This window comes from Sceloporus occidentalis, unplaced genomic scaffold, assembly GCF_023333645.1.
Source record: "Sceloporus occidentalis isolate IW3139 unplaced genomic scaffold, rSceOcc1.0.p SCAF_9, whole genome shotgun sequence".
NCBI lineage: Eukaryota > Metazoa > Chordata > Lepidosauria > Squamata > Phrynosomatidae > Sceloporus > Sceloporus occidentalis.
The window spans coordinates 25278127-25291602 of record NW_028316989.1 but is presented as its reverse complement, the minus strand read 5'-3'; the positions used below and the strand labels follow the sequence as shown (position 1 = coordinate 25291602).

The window sequence follows — 13476 nt, the reverse complement described above, 5'->3', positions numbered from 1 at the left end:
CCCCCAACACAACCGAAAGAGAGAGAGGAAGAGGAGAGCCCTGGGGCGGGCGAGTGGGGGATTCCGGCGGGGAAGGGGTGGCGGGGCTCCCGCGGGGAAATCCCGGAGGAAGCGAAAGAGGCCGCCGTCGCCGCGCCCAGTCTCTCTCTCTCTCTCTTTCTCCCTCCCTCCCTCCGGACGAAGACGGGACCGGCCTCAGGCGGCCGAGGATGCTCTGGCAGCGCCGGCTCTTGTGGCTCTTCCTGCTGCGCTGCTGGTGTTGCTGCTGCCGCCTCCGGGCCCAGGGTGGGTGAGAGCCCCGGCCGCGAGGAAGGGAAGGCCCCGGGGAGGGAGGGAGGCAGCCCGGGAGACCCCCGCCCCAGAGCCGCCCCCTGCTACGGAGGGTCTCCAGGGACCCCGACTCTGGTGGGGGAAGGAGCAGCATCCCTGTAACGGTGGCCCCCCTCCGCTGCCTGTCCTGCAGGAGTCGCAAGGGAAGGCCCCCCGGCGCCCCTCCGACCGCGCTTCGTGGCCAGGACCTTCCGCCACGTCCTCCACTGGGACCCCTCCGACCCCGGACTCGGGCCCAGCGCCACGGGGCCCCTCTACGACGTCGAGTATCGTGGGTAAGGAAGGGGGAGGAGGAAAAAAGGAAGGAAGGGGCCCCCTCCCGCAGCCCCCGCCCTCCCCGCCTGTTGAAGGGCCAAGTGGTCAGTGTCTCCGTGGCGCCAGAGCTCCAGCCTATGCACTGACCGCTTGGGGGACCACCTCTCGGGGCAAGGGCCTCTCCTAGCCCTCCATCCCTTTCCGACCTTCCTGCGGCCACTTTCACCGTCCTGGAGCCCACTGACGACATCTGGAGGGGGCTTCTGTGCCACTCTGTTGCGACCGGTCGTTCTCAGGGCCCCCACTGGCCTTCATCCAGACTTACTTTGCAGGTATGGCAACAACAGCCACTGGGCCCCAGTGCCAGGCTGCACGGGCATTGCCAATCTCACCTGCGACCTCTCCTATGAGACCCGGGAGCCAGACAAGCGCTACTATGCACGCGTGAGAGCCGTGGCTGTTCCTTGCTGGGCCTCTGAGTGGGTCCAGGCGCCCGTCTTCAGGCCAGAGGAAGGTGGGTTTTGTGCCACGCATGCCAAATCCAGCATGCCTCTCCCCTGGCATCAACAGCAATAGCAAGTACATTTCTATACCACTTACCAGTGCACTTAAGCACTTCCTAAGCGGTTTACAAGGTGTGTAAGCTAATTGCCCCCAACAAGCTGGGGACTCATTTTAGTGACCTCAGAATGATGAAAGCCTGAGTAAAGCTTGAGCCCTTGGCTGGTATTGAACTCACAACTTTGCAGTTTGTGACCATCCTTGTCAGGTTGTTCCCTGAACCGGGATAGGGTTGCCATTGGTCCTGGAAAATCCAAATTTCAGGGACTAAAGAATGCCCCAGCCACCTGGGCCAGTTGAAGCAGTAGGTCCCAGAGTTCTCCTTCATTGCAGGCCAATGGGGAGATTAAAATTTCCCATTGGGAAGCAGGGAACCGTGCAGGAAGACTAGCGCTGCCCTGCAGGGTCCAGTGGCTCCTTCCTGGGGCAGCAGTGCCGCCTAATTCCTCCATCCCTCTCTCCTTTCCCCAAAAGGCCCAGAAGCTGCGAAAGGAAAGGAGGCAAGCGGGGATGGCCTTGGCTTGTGGAGTGATTGTGTCGAGGTTTAAGTTAGGTCTGGGCATCATCATCATAATAATAATAATAATAATAATAAATTATTTATTTATAGACTGCTTTTCCTACGATCAAAGTGGTGTACAGCATATAAAATAGGTACAATAGAATAAAAAGGGACATTAAGACAATTTCACAAACATTAATACAAGTTACAGTCCAATATCAATTATCTAAAAAACATACAATTCAAAATATTAAAATCCTAGGTATGTATACATCGTGATCAATCAGGGAAGACTTTTATTATAAGGAGTTGGGAGGGTAAGCTTGTAGGAAGAGGTAGGTTTTTAATGCCTTTTTAAAGGCCTCCACTGTTCCACTCTTCTGGTAGAGCATTCCAAAGAGAAGGCGCTACTGCTGTAAAAGCCCTTTGATGGGTAGTCGCCAATCTCATCTTAGGATGGTTGAGTAATAATGTACCTGTTGTTCTGAGAGTGCGGGGTGGATTATGCAGGGAGAGGCGTTCCCTCAAGTAACCCAGGCCCAAGCCATTTAGGGCTTTAAAGGTAATAACCAACACTTTGTACTGGGACCGGAAACGAATTGGCAGCCAGTGAAGAGATTTTAAAACAGCTGTTATGTGGTCAGATCTAGTTGTCCCTGTGATCAATCTGGCTGCAGCATTTTGAATCAGTTGAAGTTTCCAAACCTGATACAAAGGTAGCCCCATGTAGAGCGCATTGCAGAAATCCAAACGAGAGGTTACCAGTGCATGTACTACATTTTCAAGGTCCTTTCGGTCCAGACAGGGACGTAGTTGGCATATCAGCCAAAGCTGGTACCAAGCACTCCTGGCCATCGCATCTACTTGAGAAGATAATTGCAGAGATGGATCCAGGAGTACTCTCAAACTACGAACTGTGTCCTTTAGGGGGAGTTTGACCCCGTCCAGGACAGGATGACAAATTTCCCTGCCCGGACTTGGGGAACCTATCATGAGTACCTCTGTTTTCTCTGGATTCAGTCTGAGTTTGTTTTTCCTCATCCAGCCCATTAATGCCCCCAGGCAGGCGTCCAGAGGAGAGATGCCATCCTTAGTCATTGTATCAGTCGGAGACATGGAGAGATAGATCTGGGTGTTATCAGCGTACTGATAACACCGTGCCCCATGGCTCCGGATGATCTCTCCCAGCGGCTTCATGTAAATGTTAAAAAGCATGGGGACAGAATGGCGCTCTGAGGGACACCCGATATAAGCTCTCTTTTACGAGAGCAGCTGTCCCCCAGCCTCACCATCTGGAACCTTCCCGAGAGATAGGACCGGAGCCACTGGAGCGCAGTGCCCCCGATACCCAATTCTCTCAGGCATTCCAGAAGGATACCATGGTCGATGGTATCGAAGGCCGCTGAGATGTCCAAGAGCACCAACAGAGTTATATCTCCCTTGTCGGTGGCCAGACGGAGGTCATCGACTAAGGCGACCATGGCAGTCTCAACTCTGTAACCCGTCCTGAAGCCAGTTTGAAATGGGTCAAGATAATCAGTTTCATCCAAGACGGCCTGGAGCTGAAAAGCAACTGCCCTCTCAATCACCTTGCCCAAGAATGGTAGCAAGGAGACCAGTCTATAATTACTCATTGATAGGGGATCAAGGGAAGGTTTCTTCAATAGAGGCTTTACAATTGCCTGTTTCAAAGATGATGGAACGGTACCTTCCCGAAGAGATGTATTTATTATCAGATGGAGAGCAGATTTTATAACATCTCCTCCCTGCACGGTCAACCAAGAGGAACAAGGGTCAAGAGGGCAAGTTGTCCTTCTCACGCATCCAAGGAGCTTGTCTATGTCCTCGGTACTCACAAACTCGAAATGATCCAGAATAACCTTGTTACCAGAGTCACTGGATACCTCTACTAAAGGTTCTGCTCGAAAACTGGCATCAAGATCAGCCCTTATCTGAGAGACTTTGTCAGCAAAGAAGTTGTTGAAAGTGTCACAGCAGGCAATAGTTGGTTCAAGTAAGGGGTTCTGGGTGGCCGGGGTTTGAATTAATTCCCTGACCACCCTGAACAGCTCTGCTGGACAGGACTTTGCTGACGCAATCTGTGCAGAACAGAACGCATTCCTAGCTGCACCGACTGCCACTCCATAGGAACGTAACATGTTCTCATCGAGTGTTCTGTCAGATAAGCTCTGATGTTTCCGCCAGTAGCGCTCTAGTCGTTGCGCAGCCCGCTTCATCTGGTGAAGATCTTCTGAATACCAGGGTCTTTTTTTAGGAGCGGGCCGGCAAGGACGCTCAGGAGCGATACTGTCTATAGCTCCGGTAAGATTCCTATCCCAGTTGTTGACCAGGGTTTCGACAGCATCGCCATCGTTCCCAAACATAGTACCCTCTAGAGCGTCTTGGAACCTTTTGGGTTCCATCAGCCTGTAACAGAAATTTCAGGAAACTTAAAAATCTAGGATTGGCAGAGCAAGGAATTCGCAAGAGGACCTAGTAATTGAAAATCCATAAGTTTATTTCCAATTGTCAACAAAGGAAAACATTGAACTCAGTGGAATTCAAGTTCCAAAAAGCTGAGACCCCGAACAAGACAAAATGGCTCTTTTTATATTATTCAAGACAAAGAAGCTTCTTCAATACACCTGATTGGCTAATTACAATTTAAACATACAGAATTCTTACAATTAGAATAGAAATACATGCATACATTAAAACTGCATCATCACTCCTTACCCCCTCCTGTAGGAATTTAGTAACTTTCCTCCTAACCTTGCTTCTGAATGTCCTTATCTCAGTACATTATGTTATGTCTTTTTACTGGTGCCAGCTTCCATCCAGGTCACGATGCACTCATTATTCCTTTGCTCTAGTTTTTCTAAACTCCAAGCCTTTATTTCAAAAACCATCTCTCTGGCTGACAAAGGTGACTCCATCTTTCTATAGCTTTTTATTTCAACAAGGAATTTCCACCACAAGCCTTCAAGGGCGGACCATTGTAATGGGTCCACCACCCCCGAGGGGTTTATGGATAGTGGCTTTCAGTCCTATCTTGACTAGGAAATGGCCCGTCCATGACAAGGGGGAAATAGCATTTATTTCCACCCACGGACAGTCTCGGACTGTACTGAAGACTACATCGAGAGTATTACCAGCACAATGAGTTGGCCCTGAAACCAATTGGGACAGGCCCATGGCTGTCATGGATTCCATGAACAACCGAGCCGCACCTGTTAGATCTGTCAAGCCGGCCTCGAAGGGGATGTTCAGGTCCCCCAAGACAAGCAGCCTGGGGGACTCCAATACCAGCTCCGAGACCAGCTGTGTCAGCTGGGCCAGGGAGTCTGTTAGGTTACGGGGTGGACGATAAACCAACAGAATCCCTACACTGTCCTTGGCTTTCAGAGTCAGGTAAATACATTCGACATGTCTCAGTTTCAGTACCAGTTCCTAGTCAAGGTGATGTGACTTTTATGGACCACTGCCATACCTCCCCCTCGCCCACTATCCCTGACCTGCTCTTTCAACGCATTCCTGGCTGGGAGGGCTTTAGCCCAAGTTACAGAGCTGTCCTCCCCCAGCCAGGTTTCCGTAATGCATGCCAGGTCGGGAGCTTGCTCATCCAATAGATCGTATATAATATGAGATTTATTCTTCACCGACCTGGCATTACAAAGAAGCGGGGTAAAGGACTGTGGTATGCTTGGGACGATCCTTGGTTCTTTCGGGTTAACAGGGTGACAGGAAGACGGGATAGGTATTAAGTATTGATCTCGACTTCCTTTAACTGTCTTAGGGTTGGGACCACTTCCAAACAGCGTCCAGAGAGTAAAGGAAGCCTCCCTCTCTTTACACCCATTAGGGTGAGAAAGAATGAAAAAGACAATGATTAATGTGTTGAATCTGCACTATCAAAATGAAAATTAATAATATGCATAATTATAACGATTTGCATAACATGCAAATTAGATGCTCAGATATGTGGGACTGTCATATGGCAACCCTAAGCCAGGAGGGGCCCCTTGCCCTTTGCTTCCCCTGCCCACCTTGGGGACCATGGCAGGAAGCACTTCCTTGAGACCAGAGCCACGTTTCTGAAAAGGACAAGGTACATTCCCCACTCAACGCCTGCCCTAGTAATTTCCTCTCCAGCAAAAGACCCAACAATCCAATAAGTTTGCAGTGTGTGTGTGTGGGGGGGGGGGGGGTTGCACACGCATTTGCACATGGTTGTGCCAGGGGTCCCTTCAACTTTGGTGCTGGCTCTGTTCCCCAGCAACCCTGTGGCTGTCCAGCGTGAGCTTGGCCATTCACAAGGGCGTCATCCACCTCTCAGTCCAACTGCCCATCAGCCCCTGGGACAATATCACCTACGAAGACCTCCACCCCAGACACAGGCAGTACCACGCCTACATCCGGGACGTGTCCAACAGGAGCCAGGTAAGGACGGGGGTCCATTGTTGGCCCTTGGTCAGCTGCTTCTGGAAGTGGGGAGAGGCCCCTGGGGTGGGTCTCAGCGGGGGGGGGGGGGGAGCTGCACCCTGTGCCCCTGTGCCAGATGAAGATCCTGGGCCACAAGATGGCACTGTGTGCATCTGCACATTTGTGGGGGAAAGCTGGTGGCAGCCTTGTCTACCCCACAAAGACAGTGCTTGCCTGAGCCCACATCACAGGGAGGGAGGGAGGGAGGGAGGGGTGCATGGTGGTTAAGGCTGGATCCCCAGCCACTCAGCCTCACCTGGATCCTCTCCCCAGCTGGAACATGTTGGGACCAGTTTGGAGTTTGACCTCCCGGCCCTGCCACCAGGCGAGAGCTACTGTGTCAGTGTGGAGCCACGGATTGCCTCCCGGGCAACTCCTGCCAACAGGACAGAGGAGCAGTGCATCTCCCTCCCACCCCTGGAGGAAGGTGAGGCTCCAGCTTCACACACATACACCCATTCACACATGTGCCATGGGCCCAGCATCCCCCTCCTCCTGGTCATGCAAGGCAGAATCAGAGGGTTAAATGCCTGTCCTGCAGCCACTCACTCAAAACCATAGTTGCGAGTTCAATACCAGCAAAAGGGCTCAAGCTCAACTGAGGCTTGCATTCTTCCTCTGTAGGTGGCTAAAATGAGTCCCCAAATTGTTGGTGGCAATTAGCTTACAGTTGTAAACCGCTTAGACACTGTTAGTTCAGTATGAAGCGGTATATAAATGAAGCTGTTTGTTTGCCTGCTGCAGCTCCACTTCTCCTGTTCTGTCTCTTTCCTGGCCCACTGGCTGGCCTTGGCCACTGCAGAGGACCCATCCTCCATAAGATCCCACTTGCAGGGCTATGGAAGCATCCCCTCTGTGGGTGCCATGTGTCCCATGGGGGAATGTTGTCTTTCTTTGCAGGCCACGCAATCTTGGCCATCCTGAGCCTGCCTGTCCTTGGTGCCCTGGCAGTCAGCTTGGGCCTGGCCTGGGCCTATGTGAAGGAGGCCACAAAGACCCTGCCGGCAGTGCTGGTGAGTGATCCCTCCCGAGGGCCAGAATAGCCATTTACGGTGATGGGGTGGGGAGGCCCATCCTGGCAGTTGCATGGCACCTCTGCCCCAAAGTCTCACCATCTTCCTTTTCTGTTTTTCTTTCCTTGGCTGTCAGACATCCCTGCTGTGGTCCAGCCCGCTCTGCATGCCGCACCAGCTGCCTCCTCCCGGGAAGAGAGGAGTGGTCCTGCAGATGGAGAGGGACCCCATCCAGCCTCTCTCTGTCCTGCGCCCAAAGGAGCCAAGTGGCGCTGACCAGACTCAGAGTTGGGGCCCCAGACCCACACCTTCATTTCCAGAGAAGCGCTGCTGGTTGCTGACGTGGCCGGTGGAGGGGGGCACGGGGATGAGGAAGGGTCTCACAGACAGCAGCATAGGGGGCAGCACTGACAGCGGGATCTGCCTGCAAGACCCCTCAGACAGCCTGGGCCAACTGCTCTTTCTTGGGAGCAGCCAGGAGGGAGCCCCTCTAGAAGACCTGGGTGGCAAGGGACCAGAGGTGGGGCTGGGGCAGGGAGCTCTGGGCCCCACAGATGCACCCTGGGGAGGATTCTCTGGTTACCAGAAACAGGCAACCTCCTCTCTGGAGGCAGGTGCCTGTTGTGGACCTGCCCTGGACAAGGTTGGCTTGGTGACCTGCTACCTGAAGCAGGCCACCTTAGGTGGCCCCTCTGGCCCTGGGGCTGCAGCCAAGCAGGGACTCTCCTGACCAAAAGGACCAGGGGGAAGCCCCCTTTCCAGTGGGCAGGAGCCCAGAGGTCTTGGGGGCCCCTGGGCATTGGGCTTCTTTAAGCAACCACCTCCTTCCTCTGGCTCTCCTCGGACACTAGGACTTTGCTGTCGGGACACTTCCACTGGCATGAGAGGCCTCCCACTGCCCCCATCCCCTCTGCCTCCTCCTCCAAAGGGAGAGAGACAGGGAGATGCTGGCAGATGAAGGCCAGGAGGGCCACCTTTCAGGTTGCCCATGGAGCAAGATGGTAGAACCCAAAGTCCCCTTCATGACCCCAAACTCCAGTCTGCAAGACATGGACGGTCCTCACAAGCCAGACACAGAAAAGTCATGCTGCACACCTACAGGAAAGGGCTTATTTTGACTGCAAACTTACAACAAATTGGGGGGGGGGGGGCTGGATTGACATTTTCCTGACAAGGGAAGGTCAGCAGGGGGTGGGGGGTTGTATGTTCTCCCATTATGTGTCTGTTGCATTCACTGACCTTCTTTTAGAACGGTTGTTGTCACAGTTGACCAGCCAGCAGTGAATTTTCCAAATGTCTGATATTTTTGTAGAAATCACCTTTATGTATTTATGTATTTATTTAATGTGAATCTACTTGGAGGGTAGAATATTTTCATAAAAGCGTTTCAGTGTGTTTGATAAAAAATTGTTTTGTTACATTGCATTTGGAGCGTTGCTTTAGAATAATGGTGTCAGTTGGGTAGCAATGCCTCTGCTGCTGCCACGGACCCCGTCCCATATTCTTGGGGAGGGGGGCTTCTGCGACCAGGGCCTGCCTTATGCTTCCCTGACAAATTCCCTCCCTCCCCAGTTTGGAACCAGTTCTGAATATCTTCCCTACATTCAAGCCCAAACATAACTCTCTGCAGGTAGTAAATGAGCACCACAGGATGCCACTATGGCATTCTATCAAAGCCTTTCTTTCTGTGGTGCTGGTTTTCTTCATGCAGGACTTCTTGAACTTTGGGGAGCAGTCAAAATGTGATCCTCTCTCTATTTTCTGAAAAGATGGTCTGAGTGGGGCAAGGCTCAGCAGGAGCAGAAAGGGTTTTTTTTCTGATTTTAAAAAAATAGATTTAAAATGTTAATTTTTATTAAAAAAATAAAAAATGATTTTTAAAAAAATATTCTTTTTTTAAAATTAAATTTAAAAATATCACATCTTACCAAATTTTCACTTTAACCACATGAAATGATGTACTTGTAAATACATGTCAGATAAAGATGTGGCAAATGTGGTGGAAAAAACTGGATTTCAAAGAAAGAAACAGGTTAAATATTTAGGGATAAATCTGACAACTAAAAATACGGAATTATATCAAAATAATTACATAAAGTTTGGAAAGAAATTAAAAGGGACTTGGAGAGATGGCAGCATTTACAAGTTTCTTGGCTTGGTAGGATAGCAACGGTAAAGATGGCTGTACTCCCCAGGTTCATGTTTTTATTTTAAAATATTCCCATAATTACAAAAGATTCGATTTTCAAGGATTGGCATAAAGATTTATGAAAGTTTATTTGGCATGGCAAAAGACCCAGAATTAAATTGAAAGTCATGCAAGACAAGACCGAGAATGGAGGATTGAGCCTCCCTAATCTTAAGTGGTACTTTGATGCATCTGTGTTAGACTGGTTGTTTGACTGGGTTAAATTGGATAATGATAGAAATTTGGCTGTGGAAAACTTTGCGTTAAAGTTTGGTCTTCATGCATATCTATTCTACGGGAAATCTAAAGTGGATAGAGAACTTAATAACCATTTTGTTCGGAAAACTCTGTTGCGAGTGTGGTCGAGATATAGACATAGATGGTGCCCCAAGATACTCTTGTGGGCCTCACCAGCTGAAGCCTTTTTAAAGCGGGAAGTTTACAGTGAAGATAGGTGGATCAGATATAAAGACATATATGATGTGCTCAAGGAAAACTTAAAACACAGGAGGAGATTAGTAATGAGGGTTTCACTTTAAATTGGTTTTCTTATAGGCAGTGAAAGGTTTAAAGTAGACCAGAAAGATCAAGGTATTGCTCCCGCTATTTCAGAGTTAGAAAGGATGGTTAAAGAAGGGTCCAAAGTAAAAATAATATCGAAATTTTATAACCTGATTTTGAAATTTGAATTGGAAAATGAGACCATTAAAGAGTATATGATTAGGTGGGCAAGAGACTTAAAGAGGAATATAATGCTGGAACAATGGGAATTGACATGGAAAAGATGGATTAAGTACACTAAAAATGTTGAAATTAGGGAAAATTGTTATAAATCAATTTTTAGATGGTACTTAACACCGTACAAGATTTCAAAAATATATAAGGAAACAAGGGGTACATGTTGGAAGTGTCAAAAGGACTTAGGTACGTACTGGCATAGTTGGTGGGGATGTGAGAAGGCACAACATTATTGGAAGCAAATTCATGGAGAAATGAAGAAAATATTTAAGTTCAATATTCGTGCGGACCCGATGATGTATCTATTAAATATAATAGAAGACCCATCGATGGAAAAATCATATGGTAAATTGATTTTTTTTTACTATAGTTGCAGCCAGAATTTTATACTCAAAATATTGGAGATCTGAAGAACTACCCTCCATAGATGAATGGAAATTTAAACTGTTTGAAATGTTTGAAATGGATACACTATCATCGTATATGAAGAATGATACTATGTCCAAGATTTCGAGAGACTGGGCTCCTTGGATCTCTTATATTAAACAAGAAAAGAACTCTAACAGATATATGGCAATTGTAGACTAAATTCTAAATACTGTGATATATTGAAGTTATAGAATGAACCAGGGTGTATATATGATAATTAATGATATTTTATAGATAGGAGGAGGGGCAGGTTTTATAGAGGATAGAATTATCAAGCAGTTGATGTAAAATTTTACAAGACACTCCTTGATAGGACATTAGTTAGAATATATCGTATCACTGTAACTGGACGGGTGGTAACAGATAGGTAGAGATGTAGTTTGATTAAGTTTCCTTGATTTAATAGTTAACTGTGAATAAGGAGTATGTGTAGACTAGGAAAGAGGTATATGGTGTAATTGCTGCTTAGCAGAGGAAGTTATGTGTGTGTCAGGTGTTAAGTGTTAGATATAATTGTTTGTGGTTGGTATTGTGTAATGTGTTTTAATTGTGTTTAATGTATGGTTTTTTTGTATATTTTTTTTCTTGTGTTCTTTTAACTCAATAAAAATTTATTATTTAAAAAAAAGTAAATACATTTAAGTTGTGCATACGATACTGTAATTTAAAGATATAATTTTAATTTTGCTAATTGTTTATGATGCAAGTATTGTGGTTTGAGCATTGGACTGTGACTCTGGTGACCAGGGTTCAAGTCCCAGATCAGCCGTGGAAACCCACTGGGTGACCCTGGGCAAGAAGTGGCACTCTCTCAGCCTCCTCAGGGAGGCAATGGCAACCCCCTTCTGAAGAATCTTGCCAAGAAAACCCTGTGATAGGTTTGCCTTAGGGCTGACGTAACTTAAAGGCACACAACAACAAACAATTGCTATTACTTTCAGTGATATGTGGGAATTACGATTTATGAGTAACAGTACAAAAAACATTACTAAAGGAGTCTATATGATGTGAGGCGGGAGGAGGTCATTGTGGGGGGAGATATCATGAATTCCCGCACTGTGTGATGCCAACCCTGTTGACGCCACTGGGCTGTCCCTTGCAGTTTTGTTTTGCAGATGGTGATAAACAGAAACCTCTGGGTTAAGCAATCACCAGTATCCCATTAAATTCTTTTAAAAGCCTTGTTTTGCTTTTGAACTGAGTGCCTTTTGCTTCTATGACGAATGGGTGCAGTTTCACCAAGAAGCCTCCAGAAAGTCAGGTGTCTGTGTGTGTGGGGGGGGGGGGGCGTCCAGGTGAACCAGCTGCCTTCCTCTCCCTCCCCTCCAGAGATTTTATGACCTCTCCTCCTCAAGCACAAGGAAGGCATGTTGCCCTACTCCAATCACAGCTGCCCAGCAGGATCCAGCTTTCTGTGAGGCAGCGCCACGACCTCCACCTCTTGATCCCCAGCCTCCCCGGCCCCACTTGATGCCTTCCTAACAGATCTTACAGCAGCCTCCCAGTTCTCTTCCAGCTTCACTGAGCAAGCCCCAGCCGGTTCCCCTTCTCACCTCGCCCTCCATGGGGAGTTTAATGTGGGGAGGAAGGAAGTGACTAGTGAGCGATGTGGGGAGGCTTCCTTTACCAAAGAAGAAGGAAATGCTTTAGAGACAGTTCCACGTGAAAGTGCCCAGAAAGCTTTGGAGGCCCCACTTCCCCTCCAGAAGCGGTTCTACATGCAAACCAGGACATTCAACTGTATTTTGCCTCCTAAACCCTTTCCCAGATGCTGACTGACTGCTTGAGCTGGCACACAGCAGCAGCCTGTTGGCAAGCAGCCCTCTCTGGCTGCGTGACCAGTTGCCATTCCTCGGGTGAAACCGGAGCCCACTCCAGAAGTGGAGGGCTGGCATGGGGGGCTAACGCAGGAAAGGTCCCGCTGGCCAGAAAGACTGGTCCGGAGCTTCCTCCGCGGCTTCCCAAGGGACTGAGGTCTCGGAAGCGGAGAAAGACGGGGGGAAGGCAGGGGGAGTTCCCCGGGAAGGGCTGCCCTCCCCCGGTGTGCAGGCAGGACCTTAGGAGGGCGCTCGATCAGACCCCTCCCCCTAAATCCGGGGCGGTCGCCTCCGTCGGGTCCCAGGAGAGGCGGTGGGCGGGGAGAGGTGGGCGGTGCCCCGACAGCTGCGAGTCCGGTCCCAGGCGGTCCTCTGTCCCTCTCTCCGTCCTTCCTTCCTTCTTTCCCGCCTGACGGTAGGTTCCCGGGAACGGAGCCCCCGAGCCGCCGCTGCCACCCAGGGACGTAGCCAGGATTTTAGGAAGGGGAGGGGTCCAGACTAAGTGCCACCATTATAATGGGGCTTGGGTGCAGCGGCGCAGCAGCACACACCATTCATTTTTCTAATTGAAGGGGGGGTCCGGACCCCAAGATCCCCCCCCTTGGCTACGTCCCTGTGCCACCGGCGAAGGAAGGGAGGGTGGTCTGCGCCCGAGCCCCGCCAGAGGAGCGGGAAGGGAGTCCGAGCGCTGCTCGGGGCCAGCAGCCGGAGCCGGTCGGTCGGTCGGAGGCCCAGATGGTCCAGGAGGCCGGAGCCCCCGCGCCGCCCCCCCCCGCGGGGCCGAAGGAGAAAGTCCGAAGCGTGTGGGGCTGAGGAGGAGCCCTGGTGTGCCCCCCGCCTGGTAGGGCCCGGTCTGGGGCCGGGAGGGTGGGACCCAGGTGGGGCCCCTTCCGAGGATGGCTGCCCCTCTCTTTCCTGGGTGGCTTCGGAGACCCTCCGCCTCCGATGGCGACCCTGAGGATGAGGAGGAGGCCTCTCCAAGCCGCTTAAGCCTCCTGGATGCCCCTGACCTCCTTCTCTTTCGACTACCTTCTGCCTTCCCCTGCCTTATGTCTTTTCTGGTGGGTCCTTCCTTCTGATGGGGCCAAAGTCAGACAGTCCTGGCTTGGTCATCTTGGCTTCCAGGGAGAACTCTGCTCTTTTTCGGCCGTCCATGGTCTC

General features: G+C 50.1%; 1 protein-coding gene across 1 annotated transcript; it reads left to right on the top strand.

Annotated features, from left to right (window-relative positions):
• The first annotated feature begins 209 nt into the window (after nt 1–209).
• LOC149307068 (interleukin-10 receptor subunit alpha-like) lies at nt 210–8267 on the top strand. The gene is made up of 8 exons (XM_089538258.1): nt 210–285; nt 464–605; nt 918–1099; nt 3911–3970; nt 5925–6088; nt 6404–6557; nt 7031–7143; nt 7280–8267. Exons 1-8 carry the CDS (start codon nt 210–212, stop codon nt 7871–7873), a joined length of 1485 nt encoding a protein of 494 aa, XP_089394384.1. The 3' UTR covers nt 7874–8267.
• Nucleotides 8268–13476: the final 5209 nt, after the last annotated feature.